Raw genomic sequence first — 20,797 nt, 5'->3', positions numbered from 1 at the left:
TCCCCCCCCCCCCTCCCCCCTCCCCCCTCCCCCCCCCCTCCCCCCGGGTTTGCGCAGGGACTAAAGGAATCGCCTATGAATCTGCCACTAGTCTACTCCGTAGCACCGGGCGGCCGCAATCCGAAGCCTGCCCTCGTCTGGTCCGCGAGGAGGAGCTAGACAAGGCAAGTGCTGGAGCCGGCGGAACGAGACTCTCGTGTTTTTCGAGGCCGGTCGGTCAGTTATCGCCGAGCAGGTGGCGGTTATGCACTCACTCGCGACAGGCAGTTGCCTACGAGCAGCGTGGTCGTTCCGGCGTTGACCGTGTCGTCATGAGATATGCATATGTATCTTCACGTCTCGGGGGGTCACGGACGGGCCAGGTGTCAGTTTTAGAATTTTGCCGCGTGCGCAGCCGTTGAGCCGAATGGCGAACGGCGAGGGCCAGATCCTGTCCGTGCCTTACCGCCCCCACCACGGCCCCTATCGTGGAAATCCCCCAGACCCGTCGCGTCTCGTGAGGTTTTCCGATTCCGGGAATGTCACGATGTCCGCTCGCGACAGCTGTTGTCGTGCGCGTTCGTCTCGTCTGTCTCGTCTTTTGTTGTTCCCCGTCCCGGTCCCCGTCCCATTCCCCGTCTCCGTCCCCTGCCGATCGATCATCCCTACTCTACATACATGAGTCCCTAGTCCCGCTGCGTCGGGTCGATGTCGAAAACACATTCACACCACACACACAGGCGCCCACCACGCACACAGGCGCCCACCACACACACACACACACATCTAGAAAGAGATGCGGGATGACGGAGGCGACACTTTCTCTTTCTATTTTGCCCCTCCCCTCTCTCCATATGTAGTACACACATCAGACGGAGCTCAGCTTCCTTCCTTCTCGAACTTTGAGCACATGAGCACATATCAGCGGCGACGACGATAATGCTATGTATGCGAACTGTGCGAACTATGCGGCGCGCTCTGTACCGGCATTCCATGCTAAGGAAGATGCTCGAAACTACTTGAGAGTGACAACTCAGCCACTAGGAAACGAGAGCATGTACCGACGACTCTGGACTTCTTTTTTTGTTTCGTGGTACTATATTCGATGTATCTAGTGCTGGTGGTGGTGGTGGTGGTGGTGGTGCTGCTGGTGGTGGTGGTGGTGCTGCTGGTGGTGGTGGTGGTGGTGCTGGTGGTGGTGGTGGTGATACAGCGCAGGAACCGGAACGAACGAACGAGGCGGAGAGGGTATTTCCGTCGTCGGGATTGCAGGTGGGGACACAGCGTCAACCGCCGATAGGGACTGTATGGTATCTACGGTATGTATCTCCATGCTCGATATCTTCATGCCCGATATCTTCATGCGCGCATGCGGGATAGATGAAGAAGAAGCAGAAGAAGAACAAAAGAAAAGAAAAAAGGAAGCAGAGAAGCAGAGAAGCAGAGAAGCAGAGAAGCAGAGAAGGAACGGCCGTTGTGCGACTCCACCTCGCTACTTCACTTCACTTCACTTCGCTCCGCTCCTTTCCCCGTATCTTTCCCGTCCGTCGCTGGTCTCGGTGGATGGCTTCGTCAGTGGCGGCGATACCGTCATGCGCGCATGCGGACTACTGCTGCTCTTGATACTCTAGATGACGAAGAATGGAAACCCAAGAAGGCGAGAAGCATCGAAAATTTTACCCCACTGCCTACTTTCTGCTAGTTGGTACTCTAGATACTTTACTTGACTTCAATCTGCATAGATATTTCCTCAGACGCTGGAGGTTTTCGTCGGTGGCGGCGCGCGGAAGCAAACGAGCGACCGAGAAATTTTTCTCATTTTTCTTCACGCTCGGGAATAACCGCTCATCCCCACCCACCGTGACGGAAGTAAAACCTCCGAAACTCTATTGCTCAGCCCGCCGGCTGCGAAAACAAAAGTTATGTACTCTGGGTACCGGTAGTTACTGTGGAACAAAACACAACATCGTGTGATCCGGCGTCGTGTTCGGCGTCGGTTGCCCGCGCCCGAACGAGCTGACACATCTAGAGTACGCATCTGAACACATCCATCTGCAAGGCAGTTACATATGAGAGTTAAGGTACGCCGGCGACAGGATTGGATGACTTCGATCGAAGGTCGAGCACGGGTAAGGCAGGCAGGCAGGCACCCAGCATCACCCAGTCGCTACCGAGAAGAGAACGGGAGAAGGGGGCTGCGGGGCCTGCCGGGGCCTGCGGCGGCGTACAGGACTCCGCAGAGGCGCACGGCGCCAGGGCTCCCCTCAGGGGGCGGGTAATTGGGGCGGGTAAACTGGTATCACGAGAGGAGACTCACGAGAGGAGAGGAGGGGAGAGGAGTTGCAACTTCCAACGCGGCGAGTGTGGGCCTATTGTTTGCATGTCACCTGTGCCTTGCCCCGCAGTGCGCACTGTCAAAGGCTGTACTTACCCCAGGCAGAGCACCTATCTACCGTATTGGTCGCGGAGGTTTCATGGTTTCGCGGCTACCATCGGCCGATTCCATTCGATCTCGTTGGCCGTGCCAGTCTGCTAGATGATCACGGCGGACAGGCAGCATCGTTGTTTTCGCCGTCGTTGTTGAACGAGACTCGCATCCGCCCTGCGATTATCACATGGTGGATGCATACCTCGCACCGTGATGTGCATCGCACACGTCCATGCAGCGCATTCGGCCGCTAGCCTTGTCGGAAGCACGAGCTGTCACTCTGGAGCCTGCATGCGCCGTCACAGTGAGTGGGTTCAGTGGGTTCCATGCGAGCCGCCGCTCGCTCGCGGCGAGCGGGGACGGGGGACGGGGGACGGGGCACGGGGGGACGGGCGGACGGGGGGGCGGGGGAGATGGGCGGACCCCTTTTCCTCGCACCACCAACCACCGCGAACCACCCTCCTGCTCCTCCTGCATTCATGCTCTCTTGCATTCCTTTCGCGTCGACGTGGACGTCTCGGCTATGCAGCGACAAAGAAGACGAGACAACACGAGAGACGGGACGAGACCCGTCCGCCCCAACATCTGCGGCCAACATCTGCGGCCAGCCTCCCTCCCTCCCTCCCGTCCTTTAGCTTTACATAGCACGCGCGCGAAAACCAGCCTTCTCTGCTGCTCTCTATCGTGCCTATCACTTGCACCAGTGGATATCGTAGCTTATGTTAGTCCACGGAACGGAACAGGCCCGTGGGCGCGCTTGGATGTCGATCCCCCAGCTACCGTCGTTAGCAGCGGTCTAGCAGCGGTCTAGCATCGTTCTGGCGTCGGTCTAGCATCCAGCCTAGCAGAGATTTCTTGGTTCGAAGTTCCAACTTCGAAACTCGGACTTCGAACTTCGAACCTTCGAGGCTGGGGCTGGGCCGCTGGTGCTGGGGCTGGGGCTGGGGTGGGCCGCGCTGGGGCTGGGGCACCGGACACGGACTAATCCCCGCCCCGCAGTCCGGGCTCGGGCTCGGGGTAGGGATAGGGGCCGGGGCCGGGCGGACCCTGAAGTCCGTGCCAGCTGGCCAGTTGCGTGCTCGCCGATTTTCGGACGCGACGCCACGCGGCGCGGTCGGGCGAGTGAGGGTGCGTGCTTGCTCACGGTGTTGACTAGAATCCCATGCCAGGTATGTTATGTAGAGTACGAACATACCTATATCGACGTGCTGGAAGTACATGGGAGTTTGAAGGGTGAGCTGAGAGCTCGGGAAAAAACGGCTTTGAACTCTCAATCGATTTGCATGCAGACGTCACGGCACGTCGCGGTGGAGTTGAGAATGGGAATGAGAATGGGAAATGGCTTCGCGGAGCATAGGTTACCTCCGGTCTTGCCATGTATCAGTAGTAACACATGCACTGTACAGAGCACCCCGAGGGCCCGACCAGCAATTCGCAAACTTTTAACTCCCGTCCGGCATCCACCATGCCAAGTTGTTAACCCTTCCCGCCCTGTACTTATGTACACGACACCTGCGCCGACCGGTAGCTCCCTATGTAGTATATAACAGGTAGCGTTTGCCTCTACACGGAAGGAACGCACGGAAGGAACGGTCGGGGATTACCCTGAAGGCTGAGCCCGGCTGCCAGGCTAAGGGCTGTCACTAGAGTACTGTGAGTCTGTGAGTATGTACATATGCACCCATAGTCCAGTCTGAGCATGGCGAGTTGCGCCCCTAGTATATAGTGCTTCTGTACACAGGGACCGTGTTTTTTCGAGACTGGCAGTCGACAGTGGACGGGTAGGTATCCTCGATCGACGACGCGAAGAGCTAAGCCTTCGGCGCATGGGAAAAATCCAATGAAGTTCCGAGAACGCTGGCGTAGGTAGGTATGTACATGAGAATGTAATTCGTAGCCGTGTGCGATGTACGGCGGCAACGTAAAAGAAACAGGACTAGATACCGGCTCGGGTGTGAGTGGTGAAAGTGGAGGTGCAAGTGATGAACGAGAATACATTTGCTCTGCCAGCAAATTCAGCTGCCAGCGACGTACCGCCTGGTGGCAGGGGCTAATCCGCAAGCTATGGTACTTCAAACAGAAGATATTGTGGCGGTCAGTACTCGTACTTTCTCTTCTCTTCTCCACAGCCAGCAGAAGGGGCAAGGGGTGTCACGTGATACTACCCGAGTGATATCTTGTGCTCTCACCTCATGCCAAAAACAAAAACAAAACCATCACCACCCCGGTGGGTGGTTTGGAAACCCCAAGAGCAGAGGCTTTCACCCTGGGTTGAGCCCAGAGCTTTCCTCGACTCCTCTCGCCGATTGCATGGCCTAGGTAGTTGACCACTAGACCACGCGGGGGTTTTTTCGTGCTGGATACTTCACTTCGAAAAACATAAAGTGGTGGGTGCTCCGCGCTGGACAAGAACAGCTACGACGAAGTGTCGCCAGCCAGATTGGAGCGTTTTGATGATTCTTCCATCTCACGGTCTCTGTTCCACAGATACAATAAGGTAATGCCCCAATCGGCCATCCTGTCGACAGAGGGCCAGCAGAACATCACGGAACGCAAATTACCGGTCCAAATATCTCTGACGGAAGCATGGCGATACCTACACAAATGTAATGCCACATCCCAAAAGAACAAAAACCCACAGCAAGAGCCGTACGTAGACCCATCATGAATTCATTGCGATAAACGATGTGGAAGCCCGTATCGCAAAACCCGGACAAAGAAAGAAACCCACGCACTCGCATTGCCACACAACAAAAGATAAGGAAACGCCACAAGATAATTCTATGCTAACATCCCCGTTCGGAAATAACCCCCTCGTCAACGGCCTTCCCTGGGACCTGCGCCTGCATTCGCTCCTCCTTCCTCACATACATCAGTTTTGCGCTAGGAGTAGCCCGTCCTAATAACCGTGTATGTTTCTCGGTGGGAGTGTCATCGGTGACAGAAGAACTCCAAAAACAAAGAATAGCTTCCAACTCGCTTTCCTCGATTCACCAGGCGCTCCAATCACCATCTTCGTCTTTCGTCCGGGAGAGTTGAAGGCTGGTTAATTCCTCGCTCGGCTCTTTGGTGCCCACTAGAACTTTCAACACCCAGTCGAACTTTGGGGACTCTTGTAGATCATGGTCCCGGGTCATCGTATTATGAACCTCTTGCATCGTCCTTTCAGTTGCCTCCTTCAATTGATGGACCACGCCTCGGATCTCAAGGTTCCAATCGCGAGCAAGCTTGGCATGTTCCTATGCGCCTATGTCATCGAAACGAGCACCACCGAAGCCACATGGGGCCTCACAAGTTCCCAGGTTGCCAGTGTCATCTGGCTTCAACAGGGCGGGCAAACAGTCGCCGATCAGCTGTTCGAGCCATTCGCACGAATTCGGGAGAGCGCCGATATCACGACGTCGCGAAAATTGGAAAAACCGCTAACATATCTGGTGAACGTTGCCGTTGGAACTGCATTTTTTGGATTTGTCCTTCAATTCGTGGGGCTGCGTGCATTGCATCCATCAGTTATCGTGGCACAGCTAGGAGCCACGTTGATCGTGACTGCTGTCCGCGCATGCGCACATATTCGGCGGGACAGATCCAACGAAATCAAAAATACCAAACGAGAGACTGGAAAAGAGTTGGATTGGCTCGCGAAGAGGCTTGGAAACTGCGATAGCTGGACCGTGTCGACTGGTCTGAGCAAGGATAGCTATTTCGCTCCTCTGGCCGCACTGCAAGCTCCTCCGTCCCCACTGGAAGCTCCTCCGGCCGCACCACAAGCCCCTCGGTTCTCCGAAACGTCGTCGAGCACAGCAACGAATGTCATGAAAACTCGTGCGCGGCTAGCCTACTGCAAGGGATACCGTTCCAACGACATAGAGAGGGAAAGCGTGGTCTGCGGTTTTCTGGTTTGTCGCTGATACTGGAAATCGGCCCTGGACGACTTTGGAATATATCAAGACCCCTAATTGTAGGACAATTCCGATGATCGCAAGCCCCCACAGGATGGATTGGTCGAGACGTTTCAGACTAACATTTAACCCGAGGTTTGGAGCATCGTTCGCGGTTGGCCCAAGCGCAAACTCGAGGAGATTGTCGTCTTCCGGGGATTTACGGATGTAAATGCCCTTTTCAATCGCTTCCGGTAATGTATAGAGCTCGGCCTTGCTGGTTGGCGTATGTGTTTCCGGAAAATAAATGAGCTGGAGCAGGGCCGGTTTCCCAAGAACCCTGACAACGCCTTCACCGTTCCACAACTCGCACACGTCCGTTGATACAGAGGACATCAAGTCGGCTTCCACAGTACCACGACTTTCTTTCGCTCGACCGATAAGTGACCGCAACTTTGGGCCCTCCCTCCCACTCGGACGGCCCCCACCATCGCGGTGATGATGCCCAGAGGCGCCAGTGCGAATATCAGGTTGTCGATCCAGCCAAACGAGTCTCCCAGATACTGCTTGGTCACCTGCTCCCCGAACAGCATGATTAACGGTGCCAAGTCGATGCCGAGGTTGTTGGCGAAGTCATCCCATCCGACAGCACTGACATGTCCGACGGCAAACATCATCACTATGATAATGGTTTGTAGGTGGCCCTTAGGCGAAGTGGGGGTGGAAGATGGCCGGGGCCGAGGCTGAAACGTCGAAACGGAAATCCTTTTCGCGTCGTCGACGCCTATCCCTCGAGTTAGCAAAAGGGAATCAAGGAATTTTTGCGCGAAATGCTTACAGCATCTTCCTCTATCCATATCCTCAAGACGTGGGTATCCCGCGAGTGGTCGGTCAATAGCCATTCGTCGTGGATCACCCGTGAAGGGTATGGACTGAGGAGTAAATCGAAAGCCGTGCCTCGGATAATTCCTGGAGCACTTTTCGCGTTGTCTTGCTCCTAATGAACGGATCGATGGTGGTGGAGATCACGGGGTGGAAGGATGAGAGAAGTGGTGTGTTTGTGTCTAGGAGCTCTAGCTACGAGAGAAGGAGGAAGAGAGACATAAATACAGAGCTTCGACCCGCTACCGACCAAATGTCGCCAGAGCCTTCCACCACAAGTCCACCGACCGGCTAGTGGGTTACTCACTGGAACTCACTAGTTCCTACAGCTCCTCGGGCCGCATCTAGGTAGAAAGAACCGCAAAGCTTGACGCCGTACCGCGCCTCGTGGCTTCGGCAATCGCCACTTTCGATACCACGCAGACACAAGGTGAATAAGGTATCAAGATATCCAGCCCTCGCTGACTTCGCTTTCTGTTCGGGTATCTCGGCAGAGGACAGGCAATCTAACAACCATCAATCCACGTTCCCACAGTCCCAGTCCCAGATAGTAAAGTTAAACCCACGATGCCGTGTAGAAGGACAAGCGGTTGGTAGTCCTTTTATCGCCGCTGAACGCTGTCACCACAAGTATTCGGAGCAAGTTGTGTACGAGAGCTAGCGGAACTGTTGCGCGTGCAGAGGTTTCCCGAGTATTTCGAATATTCGAAAAGTCGATATATCGGGTGCGGCTTGGAGTGGTAGAATGATTCCTACAAAGGTTGGTGGCGGTTTGGACGTGTAGATGGGTGATAACGCGTGTGATATCGTGAATCTGCAATTTTGTCTTTTGTCGCCACGTGTGTTCCAGCTCGACCTAGATGTCCTGACTGCGTTCATAGTGCACATACTGTCTATTCGCCGGAGAGGCGGAATACGAAACTTGACGAATCGGCATCGAGATCTGGAGCCACTTGTCATGGCCGTGTCTCACTTTAGGCAATCACTCATCAGCAACGCGAAGTTCATGCCATTGGCCGGTAGACCCATTTGCAAGAAGACGACGGGTTTGAAGTTGCTCACTCTGTTCCACAGCGAGTGTTCACTGCATTCCGCTGCGCCTCCCCTCTTCACCCTCCAGTAGCCCATGGGCCATACCTTCCCATGGTCCACCACTCTCTCCCGGGACGCCGAGTAGCTAGTCCCTCTTACCACAAGCTCTGTCGTCCTCCTCCCTCCACCTCCACTTGCGTTCCACGGCTCTGTTCCGCGCCACGTCTGCGGATATGCTCTTTGCATCGTGGCCAGGCCTGGTCGTGGCTGTGTTGATGGCAGGACTGACAACCCGTCACCCTGTTCTACAAACACTCGCTCATCCAACAATGATGTGGCCATGTTGTAGAAGCAGAGCTCGCGGACAGGCAGACCTCGAGGCTTCACAGAAAGAGAGGGAGTTTCGCGATGGACCATCATATTTCAGAAGAAGAAGTTTGATGCTACATAAAGGTAGATACATGTTAAAGGTGATGGTCCTCTCGCAGGGCGAGAGCTCCTGGCCAATAGCTCGATGCCAAGGCGCTAAACGTTACCCATGACAAGCACGTCACAGGCCCTTGAAAGGCCCGGTCATCTGGGTCAGCAACAACCTCCATCAGCTGCCCCAGATTCTCACATACCCGAGGGATTTTGAAATATGTTTCGTCTATTCTTTTGATTTATTTGTCTCGTTACTTTTCCGACCCGAACCTGATACCAGACGTTGAGCCGGGAACCCTAACCCAACAACAGGGACAACTCAAGTACCTGCTTCCTTATGCAGAGTCATGCAGGGCTGCTACCGTACCTGTTGCTGAGGGGCGCGGAGGCAGAGGCGGCTTGGTGTCATCGGTGAGTGCCAAAGAGAGGAGACATTATTGAGACCTGGTGGGACCCGATCCAGACCCGATCAAGACCGAATGCCGTCATTCAACGTTTATCTCTCTCTGTTGTCACTACTTCTGTCTTCCTGTGGTCGGTCTCTGGTCATCATCAGATCATCACCTTGTACATATCATCATCATCGCACTTAGATTCCTTTCTTGAATTAATCACGATTTTGAACCTTCACCTATGGATCCGAGCCCAGAACTACCCAGATCGTAGCCGACAAACGGCAATTCGACGTCGACATCTTCGAAAGCTGGACGCAACCCCCCCCCCCCCCCCCCCCCCCCCCCCCCCCTCCACACACGGGAGTCGGGCTTCTCGGCGCAGAGGTGCTTCCATACCTACCCGACACGTCGATGCTATATGCGTGGAGACGCATAGCAATCCCCGGACGCTGGACCTGCGGGCCGAGATCTCATACGTACGTTGAATTCTTCTGTGCAGGTGTCGCCGGGTTGTCGCGTTGCCGGCCCATGGTCGATCGATGCCTGGTGGGCCCGTCCCGGCGCTTCCCAGCACTGTGGAGTCGGAACATGCAGTCTCCCCTACCGTACCAATAATCAGGAAAACGCCGACATCATCGGTCTCCCGGAAGCATCGAAGCCAGTGCACGTGCCCCGGAGTATCGAAACAGGCGACACCGCAGTGTGAGATGGAAGAACCACGTAGAGGCTTCGATCCGGCCGCTGGCGAACGGCATCTCGTCGCTGTTCCTGGTCCGTCGCTTTGCGGGGGGGTGGAGGGGGGGCACACACCACTTTATATTTGTAAAATGCATATTTCTAGCACGGCAAAAATCCCACGTGGCCTTGTCGGCTAGGCCACCGCTCTACGCAGAGAGCTCGCGGCTCGACTCCCTGGAAAACAGGGGTTTCCAAGCCACCCACCGGAGGTGGTGAAGGTTTTTATTTTTGACTTGACGGGTGGAGCACGGTATATCACTCGGTAGTGTCACGTTTTCCCTATGCGCTGCTGGTGTTTTTGTACTTTTAACATGTATTATTCCATTCAACCTTGGTAGATCATGGCAGGTTACATAACTGTTTCTACCCAGCCGTCAGCGACCGCCGGCCGCCAGCTCGATACCGCTCCTTACCGATCACGCCACGGTCCCAGGAATCCCACACGACTGGCGATCCGTTGCCGCAGCACGAAGTTGGCAGCAGTCAGCACTCAGCAGTCAGCATTCTTTCGTCGTTCGCCTTTGCGGCATTGAATGCATACGTCCTTAAAACCCCAGCGGTATCCGATCGAAGTTCGAACTTGTGGTATCAACGGAAAGAACGACCCTAATGGGCTGGGTATCGGGAACATCGGTGTTTACCTGCAAGGTTTGATCTAGATACCTACTTGAAGCCCCGGCCGCAGTCGAAGCCAACGCCGAAACTGAATGACGATGCGGAATCAAGACCGCATACGGAGCCGGGGCCCGGAAGCCGGGGACGACGAAGTGGCAATCCCCAAGTACTTTTACAGATTCTGTGCATAACCGCCAGATTCTTCGCCGTGGTCTACCGTAATCATCGGTGAATATGGCTTTCGCCGTATTTTCCGTCGAGTTCATGAAATCGCAGAACGAGATGACGATTCCAGACCGTAGTATTACACCAACGATGCGAATGATCCGCGTATGTATGCGAGGCGGTGGGCTAGGTACTCTACCCTACCTACCAGGTACTGCAGCGAGATTACGGCGTAACAGGAAGCGAGCATCTACTCCATCCAACATGGGTTTATATCGGCTTATGCTACCAGTATGGCTTAAGCATATGACAGACTCGCTCAGCATTTGCCTTGAACTGCCAAAATGAGGCCACAAGTGATTCCAGTGCAAATTCCCCGCAAGTGCCTCTTCCACAGCCACCCCGCTTTCTGTGCCAGAGTCCGGGGCAGCCAGAGGGAAAAAAGGTTAAATCCTGCAGAGACCGCAGGCTCGCCCAAGCCCCCACATTGCACAGCGTCTCGGCGGTGGGAGCTCGTATTCCATCCCTCGCTTACGCTTGTCGTAAAGTTACACCGCACGTCAGTCCGCTAGCGTGGCTGGTATGCACGCAACTTCGCTTAGGTCTCCTGTTCGGGTTGCTTCCTGTGCCCAGTACGGGCCGTACGGAGAAGTACCGAGGTCGGCGAAGGTCCATGGCCGTGTCCACCTAGTCCATATCGCTGCGCACGCCAACAAAGCGCTTGTCTCGACTGCGCATCCTGCAGCTACCTGTATTTGCGGCGCAGGTACACTACAAGGCGTCTCTCGACGTGGCCAATCAATGCGGAGACGAAACACGATGTTGGCATGCAGCAAATACCTGGTGTAACACTGTAACTACCCCGAGGCCTCCGGTTAAAAGTGGCCGAGTATGTAAGTACTTAAGGCGTGCCATTCGCCGTCGATCCTGTCGCCTGCTGTCTTGTACGTTCAGCTCGGCATAAACGAATTTCCAGAAAGACACTATCGGCTTCACCGGCGCGACTACAAGCAAGCACGCTTCGGACGATTGTACGTGGTCCAGGATTTCGAGCTCACTTAGGTACTCCGACGTCCCGCGATCGACCATGACCTTCCGTGATACCCATCTAGCGCTGGGTGCCATTCTGTTGTCTCTCGCTGTCACGGTCTCGAATGCCGAGATATTCAACGGCACTGCGGTAGTACCAGACCGGCAACTTTGCGGAATCGAAGGCAACGGAATCTATGGGCTAGGGGTCAGGACTAGCGCGTATCTTCTTGGTTCGTTCCGATCCACTGCCGACTGTGCGTACTGCCAGGAAGTGCTGACGAGTACGATCAGGCCTATCATCGACCATCGCCTTCGCGTACGAGCAGGAATCGGCATGGACCATCGGAGTAGCCAACACGTTCTTCGGCGCCGGCATGTTCATCGCGACGCTCCACAACACCCGCAGCAATCGCGACTTCGGCGTCGCCGAGGCGGCGATCATGATCGCGCTCAGTGCGACATGTATGGCGGCATCATCAAAGCTCCCGCGCTTCGCCTCCCTCGCCAACTCGAACTCGCAGGATCTGCGACTGCAGCTGCTGGTTCTCTTCACCGCGCTCAACATGCTCGGTCTCCTCCTGGAGACCGCCACAATGGGATACTCGGTGTGGTACTGGTTCGGCGGCATGGACCGGCTGGTGCGCGCGGCGCCGTGCACAGCGCACGGCTTCTTCTTCTTTCCCGTAGACCTGTTCGGCTGGTTCCGCACACTCATGAAGCTGCTGTACATCGTCGGCTTCGTGTGGGTAGCCGTCGCGCTGGTTCTCGGGTGCACGGCTGGCCTGTTCGGCGTGTTCTTCTACTGGGCGTTCCACTCGACGCCGGAATCCGCCCCAGGCACACCCACCACAACCACGGCCTCGCCCGAACCCGAGCCTACCTTCCACTTCGCCGAATCCGAGCCGCTGCTGCAAGGTCACCCACTCTGCGCCCGGGTGCTCGAGGACGGCGAGTACGACCCCGAGCTCGGCTCGCTGGTCTGGCTTTGCGGGATCCTGCAGCCGCTGGGGCGCATGAGCTCCGCGCTGGCACGGCTGGTCTTCGTCGTGTGCTCAGTCGAGTGCATGATCGCGTGGAACCGGATATCGGGCGTGAACAGCGTTAGCTCCTTCGGGCAGCTGGCTCCGCTACTGATAGGGCTGGGGAGCGTGGCGGGCTTGTTCCTTTGCTGGGAGAACGCGGCGGGGCCGATTAGGTTCGTGCTGGAGATTCCGGACTCGGAGGGCGATGTCGAGTGGGGGAATGTCCGAGGGAATCCGAGAGGGAGTAGGCAGATGCAGAGTTTCGACGGTGAGTGCGAGGAGTGTCCTGATGTGAAGGTGGTCTGAAAGTACTGATACGGTCTCCGGGATAGTCCGTCGGCTGAAAGATGGGCTTTCTGGGCTTTCCGGCCTCTTTGCCGATGCTTGGCGCGCTCGGTGATAGTACGCCGGCTGAAAGATGGACTCTCCGGGCTTTTCGCGGGTGCTTGGCGGTCGTGAGCTTCTGTGCGGGGAGGGTGTACATACAATTACCGGCCCGAGGAAACAGGTAGGTAGAGGATAGCGTCGGAACCAAAGGGATCCGGTGGTCTCGTGGAAGCTCTAATAGTATCGGGCTCCGTGACCGGCGGTAGCGCGGATGCGTGTGTTAACTGGGAATCGGGAAGCAGCGAACGGCGATTGGGTGTATTTAGCGAAAGCATGGCGTTTCAACTTTGGTGCATACAGTGTTGTTTTTGGCTGGCCGCCAAAGGGAGTCGGGACTGGAGGGGCCGGCGTACATATCTCCATCTTTATCCTATCGATCAGTTCCAAAGTTCCAAAGTTCCCATGTACCAATAGTATACCTCGGAAGGCTACAAAAGATCTCCAATACCTATCTAGTTGAGGATGAAGAGTCATCACTCTCTCAACCCCCTAGGGTACAAGAAATGCGGCAAGTCGCAATAAAGGTAAATCGGCACGTCTCTAATCCGGCCACTCTTACGGCTCTATTACGGCACTATCACGGCCCTTGGCGCTAATACGGCCCTTGGCTCTATTACGGCCCTTGTCTCTATTACGGCTCTATGGATATAAGGGCACAGTTGCTCAGCTGGCGTTGATAATATATTTATTTTAGGTTATAGCTACTGCTGCTCGCCCAATATATACACATATATCTCCCCTCCGCGCGTAAGCAAACCGAACCTAGCTTTCCCCAGCTTTGCCCGCTCTCCAGCCTCCACCCCGCTCTCCAGCCTCTACCCCGCTCGCCGGCATTCACCCTGACATCTCAACAGACATTCAACATGACCGGCGTGCGCAATAGCAAGTCTGCTAGTGTCCGCGGTGAAGTCGGTATGGTATCGTCAGCGAGGCAGGTCTGATGCGGTACCTTTATAGGACAACATAAAAGCACAATAGTACCTGCTGTAGGAAGACCAAAGACCAATTTCAGAGAGCGAAGAGCAGTGAATGGGGATACTGTGTGGCGGAATGATGGCGCGTTGTTGGCGAGAGGAGAAGGTGTTGGTGAGTGGAGGAGGTTTTGGTGAGAGGAGGAGGTGTTGATGAGAGAAGGTGTTGATGAGAGGAGGAGGTGTTGGTGAGAGGATGAGCTATCAGCAAGAGGGGTAACTGTTAGCGAGCCCAGTATTGAAGCACCGGCGGCGGTGAACCAGCGTGGCTAGGTTTTTGACCTCGGCACCAAAAGAAGTTAAAACTTAAGCTCGTTATCTCAACATGTCCTTTTGTAAACTCTCTTTTACTTCGGCCTCTTGTCAGCGAGAGGAAACAAATATTGTTAGTAGTGGGCATCAACTTTTCTGGGAATAAACGTTGGTGGGATGAGTATCGACAGCCAAATTAGGCATAAGAGCTCAATTTGACTATTGTAAACTGGCCGCAATTATTGTCAAACGCCTATTGACTCGGCTTAGGCCAATTTACTAGCAGAAGCCTGAATTATAAGAGCAAATGAGCCGCATTTTGTGACAAGAGCCAGTTTAAAAGCAGGCTCGCATTTACTTAAAAGCAGGCTCGCATTTACTTAAAAGCAGGCTCGCATTTACTTAAAAGCAGGCTCGCATTTACTTAAAAGCAGGCTCGCATTTACTTAAAAGCAGGCTCGCATTTACTTAAATGCGGCTTGCCGCATTCCCTGTAGCCTAGGGACCGGGGTAGTGTTATACAGTGTTCTACATAGTCCGGTCGGGACTGCAGTCCGGACTGGACGGTCTGCCAAGATCTGTTCCAGTCCGGCCCTTCGGACGGATTGCCGAAAAGTAGTCCGTCCCGTCCATGGATCGCAAGGACTGGAGCGGACTGCAGTCCAATGCCAAGAAATGAAGAAAACAAAATTCTTCTCGAACTCGCGTGATTACGCCAAACTAAGGCAGAAAAAAACTCTCCCCTATGACGTGACATTTTAGTGTGGAACATTTCTATCACGTGATAATTTCCGTCGCTTTCTATTCTGCCTTAGTTTGCCGTGATTTTGCGATTACGGAAGGAAAACGGTTTTCTTTGTTTCTTGGCATTGGGCTGCAGTCCGTCCTGACCTCAAAACCTTTTGGACTAGTCCGTCCGAACACCGCTCCCGGACGGACTGCCGAGATACAGTCCAGTCCGGTCCGAGGGCCAGGACGGACGGGCTGGACTATGTAGAACACTGGTCTTATAAAAGGAAGGGAAGAATCCTGCCGGCCAGTGCACGCGGACCCGGAACGCATCGGGAGTAGGAGTATGTATATTCTAGTTACTAGGTATGGAGCTGATGCATCGTCGTGTATGCGCATCTGTAGGACCCCGCTGGTAACAGAGCGCAGAGCGAAGGGGGCTTAATAAAGGTCGTCAGCAAACGCCACTCACGGAAAAAAACCCCGCGTGGCCTTGTCGGCTAAGCCACTGCCCCGGCGCTGAAAGCTCGCCGTTCTACTCCCTGGGAAAGAGGGGTTTCCAAGCCACCCACCGGGGGTGGTGAAGGTTTTGTTTTCGTTTTTGTCGTGACGGGAGGAGCACGGGATGTCACTCGGCTAGATCACGTGATATGCTTTTGCGTTGCCGGCAAGAAGAGAAGAGTAGAAACCCCACCATGATATCCTCAGTGATCAGTGAAGAAGTCTGCCGATGGGTCACCGCCACTAGGCCTCGCGGCTAGGTATTACTGGTATCGTAAATTTAACGGCAAACGTCTAAAATGCCATACCTAAATTCACCTTGCATATCTAGGTATGTAGGACATTAGCTGTCTCCAGCGTAGCAAGAGGGCATTTCGTAGGCGAATCTAGTACCTACTACCGAGTCTCTGGCAGCGGAACGGGCATCTCTTCGGCGAATACGATAATGCATCCACGGCAGCGAGAGGACATTTGAGCAGGGCAAGCAGGGCAAGCAGGGCGAGGAGGCACTATTCAGTCGCGACTGGCAGGGCAAGGAGGAGTATAGAGGACTCGGTTATCAGCGGGGTATGTATTCGTTCGTCTCATGTTTTATCCAATGAGCTGTGTGACGTCCGCATGGCGCTGTCCAAAGTTTAACATCCAACTATCCAACCGTGGCAAGAACCATATTTGTCTCTCTCACCCATCACGGCAGAGCACCTACCACACCAGAGCACCTATTACACCTGAGCAATGCCGACGGCTGGTCCCTACGATCTACTGTGTAGGTGGTGTTTTCGGAGATTCAAACGGCTAGTGTGGCTTCACAGACACATTGAAACCAAACATCCAGAATACCAGGCAAAACTGAATGCGGCGAGAGAGCGAGAAGCCGACATGGCGCACCACGGAAGACACCCGGCAAAACACATAGACCATTCCTCGCACACCTTCCTCCCGAATAGCGGTTCTGCCAACGAAGCCGGCCCCGCCGCCGCCAACGGTACGACGATGTCTGGAGATGAAGCCGGCCCTGCCGCCACCGCGTACAATTATGACGTCCATCCTGAAAATGAAGCCAGCCCCGCACTGGAAGACTGGCATCATGTTACGTTTACGTCCCCAGATGTTAGCCCTCGGGGCTCATCCCTCCCCCCAGATGAACGTATCCCGACGAACTTCAATCCATACTTCCCATTTTCCACCGAAGAAGAGTTCGGCTTTGCAAAGATAGTGATAGAAGGAAATCTGAGTGCGGAGGTCGTCGACACGTTTCTGAAAGAAGATTGTGGGTTTAAGGATGAGATAAGGGCTTCGTTGAGGTCCTATCACCATATACGGCCGATGCTCGATGTAATGCGGGCCCAACGCGGGGAAAGCTTATCGCGGGAAAGCCAGGACGAGGCCCCGGAAGAGTCGAGTGTGTGGCCAAGCCAAGGCCCGGGAAGAGTTGAGTTTCCAAGGTTAAGGCTGGGGCCGGTTTCAAGGCGCGGCCGAGGCAAGGCCCCGGAAGAGTCGAGGGTGCTGTCGAGTCGAGGGAGAGGACGGGGGTCTGTGAGCAGGGCGGATACGGCCTTTATGTAGATAGTGAGGGGGGGCGGAGGCAGAGGCTGCTTGGGACCATCGGCGAGCGCCGGAGAGAGGAAACTTTATTAGGATCTATGTTGTGCTATGGAGGTGGGACCTGATTCAGACCCGATACGCTCATTCAACGTTTATCGTTCTCTGTTGCCACTACTTTTATTTTCCTGTTGTCGGTCTCTGTTCATCATCTGTCTTCATCAGTCCTCATTAGTTCATCAGTTCACAAGTTAATCACCTTGTATTATCATCGCTACGTTACGTTTTTTTTGAAGCATTCTGTTCTGCTGCTGTTTTCTGAATCCATCAATCTCGTTTTCTTTAATCACCTCCCATCCGCAGGCCTCTTGTAGTCCTGATTTTCCTCAGCCCAACTAATTCCGTCCCGTCTCGGGCAACCTCAAAACAGGACTGGACGGACGGTTGGCCGCCCCGAGTGCGGCGTTATGGTAGGCAATGGGTTGATCACGAAGTTCAGTACAGTATACCACCAAGTTACTCGGGAACTGTATGGCACGGTATCACCTATTTTCTTCTATATAAACCGCAATTAATCTAAGTCAGTAGCATGAATCACCAATTAGTGCCGGACGGGAAAGAAGGAGAGGAAATTAATGAGTGGAGGAGAGGGAGGAGAAAGGGAGGAAGAGTTGATAGGAAAGGTGGTATTTTATAGGTGAAGTGGGTGGATTCCAAGCAACCACTTCTAGCCCACTAGCCGCGACTCAAAAGTTTGCTTTTCAGCAAACACCGCTACATTCCAAGGTGTCGACGCACCTTTGACATCACACGAAATCATTCGACCCCCGAGTGAGTAAGTACTGTATAGTGAAGGGGAGGGTAAAAAACATGCTTCGTGGCCGTACCGATACGGAAAAAGCGTATAAATGCGGTTAAAATACGTGTTTTCACCGTATCGATACGCTTTTTTCCGTACCGATACGGCCACAAAGCGTATTTTTTACCTTCCCCTTCACGATACAGTATGAACTCCTTCCCACATCGACGAATAGGTACTCCAGCGACAAACGCGCAAGTACTGTATAGTGAAGGGGGCATTTTTTACCCCCCCCTTCACCATACAGTAATTACTGATTAAACAAAAAACAAAGAAATAATAGGGACAAACACGCAAGCAATGACTGATTAAACAAAGAAAAAAAAGAAGAAAAAAGAATAGCGCTCGCCGCACACACAAAGCCGATATCATCCTCTCGCGCAGCTGACAGAGAGGAAACTCTTCTTAGCCGTGGTTGACCACTAGCAACCAACTGAGGACACGGAAAGTAGCCGTGGATCGAGAGTGTAGAGTCACATTCATTTCCTCCCGCCGACAGTAGTCCACCTTCACTTCCTCCTCTCGCCGACAGCTCTTCTAGACTGTGAACGGCAACGGAGAAGTTACGGTACCGGAGGAGATACCCTGAATACGATGATTCACTAAGGTCAAATTCAATGATGATTTACATAACATACAGAATGTCGGCAGCGCAGGTATCACGTGACATTTGCGCCGAGTGACATAGTGTGCTCAACCCGTCACACCCACAACAAAAACAAAAACCATCACCACCCCCGGTGGGTGGCTTGAAAACCCCTCTTCCCCAGGGAGTTGAACGGCGAGCATTTAGCTCCGTGTAGGTGTCCTAGCCGACAAGGCCACGCGGGGGTTTTTCCCGTGAATGAAAATTGCTGTCGACCCTTATAAACCCCCAAGCTTGGCTCTCTTCGTCACACAGCTGGCAAGCATTGTTGCTCTTCTCCGTTATTCGCTACCCGAAACTCTGTGGGCTTCCTACACCAGGCGTACGTATCCTTCTCCTATTCTGTCCTACAGTATCAGCCCTACTTCGCCGCAGAAAGTACTTCTCACTGCCGTCGCCGCGAATATTAACAGACTGTCTATTGAGCACGCCGGCGGTCAGCCATATGAGCTCCTAAAAGCAATATATTATCAACGTCAGATGACGAAATGTGCCCTTTCAGAGCCCAGGTATTTTAAACTCTATTTTTACTGAGCCAGTTAAAACATGTGCCCATCATTGTAAATGCGACATTGCCACATATGTTATACTCGAGGGCTCTAGAGATGAGGGGAAAATGGTGGGCTGTGGGCGTGGTTTGTAAGGTGTTGAACATCACAATATTGGTATTATCATACAGCTGGAATAGAGTCTCATAGCATTTCAATAATTCTTATCCCAGGATATCATCTATTAACCAAGTCCCACATCAGCTCGCATATCTGTTCCTCCCACCCACCCGGCCCAGTTCCAACCAGTTCCTCTACTCCCGCAACGGTCCTATAAATACACCCAAACATGCATTAAAAAAACCCCTCGCCGCCCGCCACCCGCCACCATCTGCTTTCCATCTCCTCCACTAAGTGCACTTGACATTGGCGGTGTAATCGCACACCAGCCTGGTGAAGTCAAAATAAGTGCCCTCGCTGCAGGTGAACTTGACGGGCTTGCCATTCGCGTTGCAAACGTAGTAGCTAGCGCAGTCGACGGTATCGGGCAAGAACACTACTCCGGAAGCCCATTGAACCGGGCAGCTGCCTTTAGGGACGCCAGTCGGCACGGGCGAGGGAGAGGCATCCAAACTACCAGGATCGACCCAGTCGATATCGGCACCCGGCAGCTGATCCGTCGCCTTGGCGATCAGCGAGTAGAACGAGGCGCGGTCGGCACTCATGCTCTCCTTGACGGCGGTCGGCAGGATCGTCTGCGTGGCGAGGAACTGGTCGTCCAGGGAGTGCACCACCTTCGTTATCGAGGCCAAGTTCGCCAGCATGGCGGATGTGTCAACCTCCTCGGACGTGGCAGTCGCGGTAGTAGACGGGGTCGCAAAGGCCGTTAAGAAGATGTAATCCACGATTGCGTCTGCCTGGCCGGATTGGAAGGCGGAGAATTCAGGGACGGCGGTGTAGGCAGTGGAGGTCGAGGCCTTGAATTGCGAGATGAGGGTGGAGAGAGACTCCTGGCGGGCCTCGATATGGCTCGCAACGCTCAGAGCGGCGAGAGAGAGGACGACGGAGATGATCTTGGATTGCATTGTGGTGATTTCTGTTGTGTAGCGAGATGGATAATTTGGAGGGTTTGAATGAATGAAGCGAATGATAGTAGACGATGCGTCGAGGTGTTGTTTGATGATGGTGGATCCGAAAGAGAAGAAAACTTGAGATCCTGTCCTGCTCTTATAAATTCCTTCATTCTCTCTCGTAGGCATCCTGTAAATAGAAGAGTTGATAGAGTGTGTGGATTTCCACACGCAATGTACATAGCCGACTTGCCTTGTCTCCACCGTGAATAATATTCCCTATCCCTGCTCGGCGCTGACGTTCCGACAGTTAAGGCTGAGGCTCGGCTCGGCTGCGCAAGCGTCTAATTATTAGTTATGCCGCCGACGGTACCTCGTCTATTAATACCCGATCATCGGGTATCAGCCAGTTGTTCCAGTGTAATCGCGCGTGGCACGACCGACTGGGTAGTGTATCAGCCGAGTCATCAGATACAAGACAAGGCGGTGCAAGGTAGGTATCATTCAGGGTACAAATCGCGCACCGTCGGGCACCTATTGCAGTACTCCACGTTCGTACCTATCTACGTCGTTAGACATCAGGTACATACCGCTAATACGATATTCATTGTCGATACCCATCATACATATCCCCCAACATATTGTTATTTAAAACGTCGCGGAACACCGGACACAAGTACTTTGGCGCCGGTTCACCAGGGATCCGAGACTGAGACCAACAACCCGTAATGAGTTTAACTTCAGCGAAATTATGGAATCATGC

The 20,797-nt window shown here is 53.9% G+C and overlaps 5 protein-coding genes across 5 annotated transcripts; 3 read left to right on the top strand and 2 right to left on the bottom strand.

Moving 5' to 3' along the window:
• The first annotated feature begins 41 nt into the window (after positions 1–41).
• On the top strand, positions 42–1,171 carry BZA05DRAFT_396639 (uncharacterized protein). The gene has a single exon (XM_051483552.1). The coding sequence runs from the start codon at positions 519–521 to the stop codon at positions 837–839; it is 321 nt and encodes a 106-aa protein (XP_051340200.1). The 5' UTR covers positions 42–518; the 3' UTR covers positions 840–1,171.
• Positions 1,172–6,440: 5,269 nt separating this feature from the next.
• On the bottom strand, positions 6,441–7,206 carry BZA05DRAFT_396634 (uncharacterized protein). The gene is made up of 2 exons (XM_051483551.1): positions 7,124–7,206; positions 6,441–7,069 (listed from the first exon to the last, which is right to left on the bottom strand). The coding sequence occupies exons 1-2, from the start codon at positions 7,185–7,187 to the stop codon at positions 6,681–6,683; spliced, it is 453 nt and encodes a 150-aa protein (XP_051340199.1). The 5' UTR covers positions 7,188–7,206; the 3' UTR covers positions 6,441–6,680.
• Positions 7,207–11,622: 4,416 nt separating this feature from the next.
• BZA05DRAFT_418369 (uncharacterized protein) lies at positions 11,623–12,895 on the top strand (the record flags this gene model as incomplete). The annotated part of the gene is made up of 2 exons (XM_051485514.1): positions 11,623–11,821; positions 11,859–12,895. 2 exons carry the CDS (start codon positions 11,623–11,625, stop codon positions 12,893–12,895), a joined length of 1,236 nt encoding a protein of 411 aa, XP_051340198.1.
• Positions 12,896–15,728: 2,833 nt separating this feature from the next.
• On the top strand, positions 15,729–16,995 carry BZA05DRAFT_418368 (uncharacterized protein; the record flags this gene model as incomplete). The annotated part of the gene is made up of 3 exons (XM_051485513.1): positions 15,729–15,760; positions 15,890–15,996; positions 16,265–16,995. The coding sequence occupies 3 exons, from the start codon at positions 15,729–15,731 to the stop codon at positions 16,993–16,995; spliced, it is 870 nt and encodes a 289-aa protein (XP_051340197.1).
• Positions 16,996–19,262: 2,267 nt separating this feature from the next.
• On the bottom strand, positions 19,263–20,149 carry BZA05DRAFT_473640 (uncharacterized protein). Its single transcript, XM_051488076.1, has one exon. It carries the CDS (start codon positions 20,047–20,049, stop codon positions 19,375–19,377), a length of 675 nt encoding a protein of 224 aa, XP_051340196.1. The 5' UTR covers positions 20,050–20,149; the 3' UTR covers positions 19,263–19,374.
• Positions 20,150–20,797: the final 648 nt, after the last annotated feature.

This window comes from Tricharina praecox, assembly GCF_024521635.1.
Source record: "Tricharina praecox strain CBS 144465 chromosome Unknown BZA05scaffold_10, whole genome shotgun sequence".
Classification (NCBI taxonomy): Eukaryota; Fungi; Ascomycota; class Pezizomycetes; order Pezizales; family Pyronemataceae; genus Tricharina; species Tricharina praecox.
The sequence above is the reverse complement of the archived record's forward strand: the minus strand, read 5'-3'. Positions and strand labels throughout refer to the sequence as shown.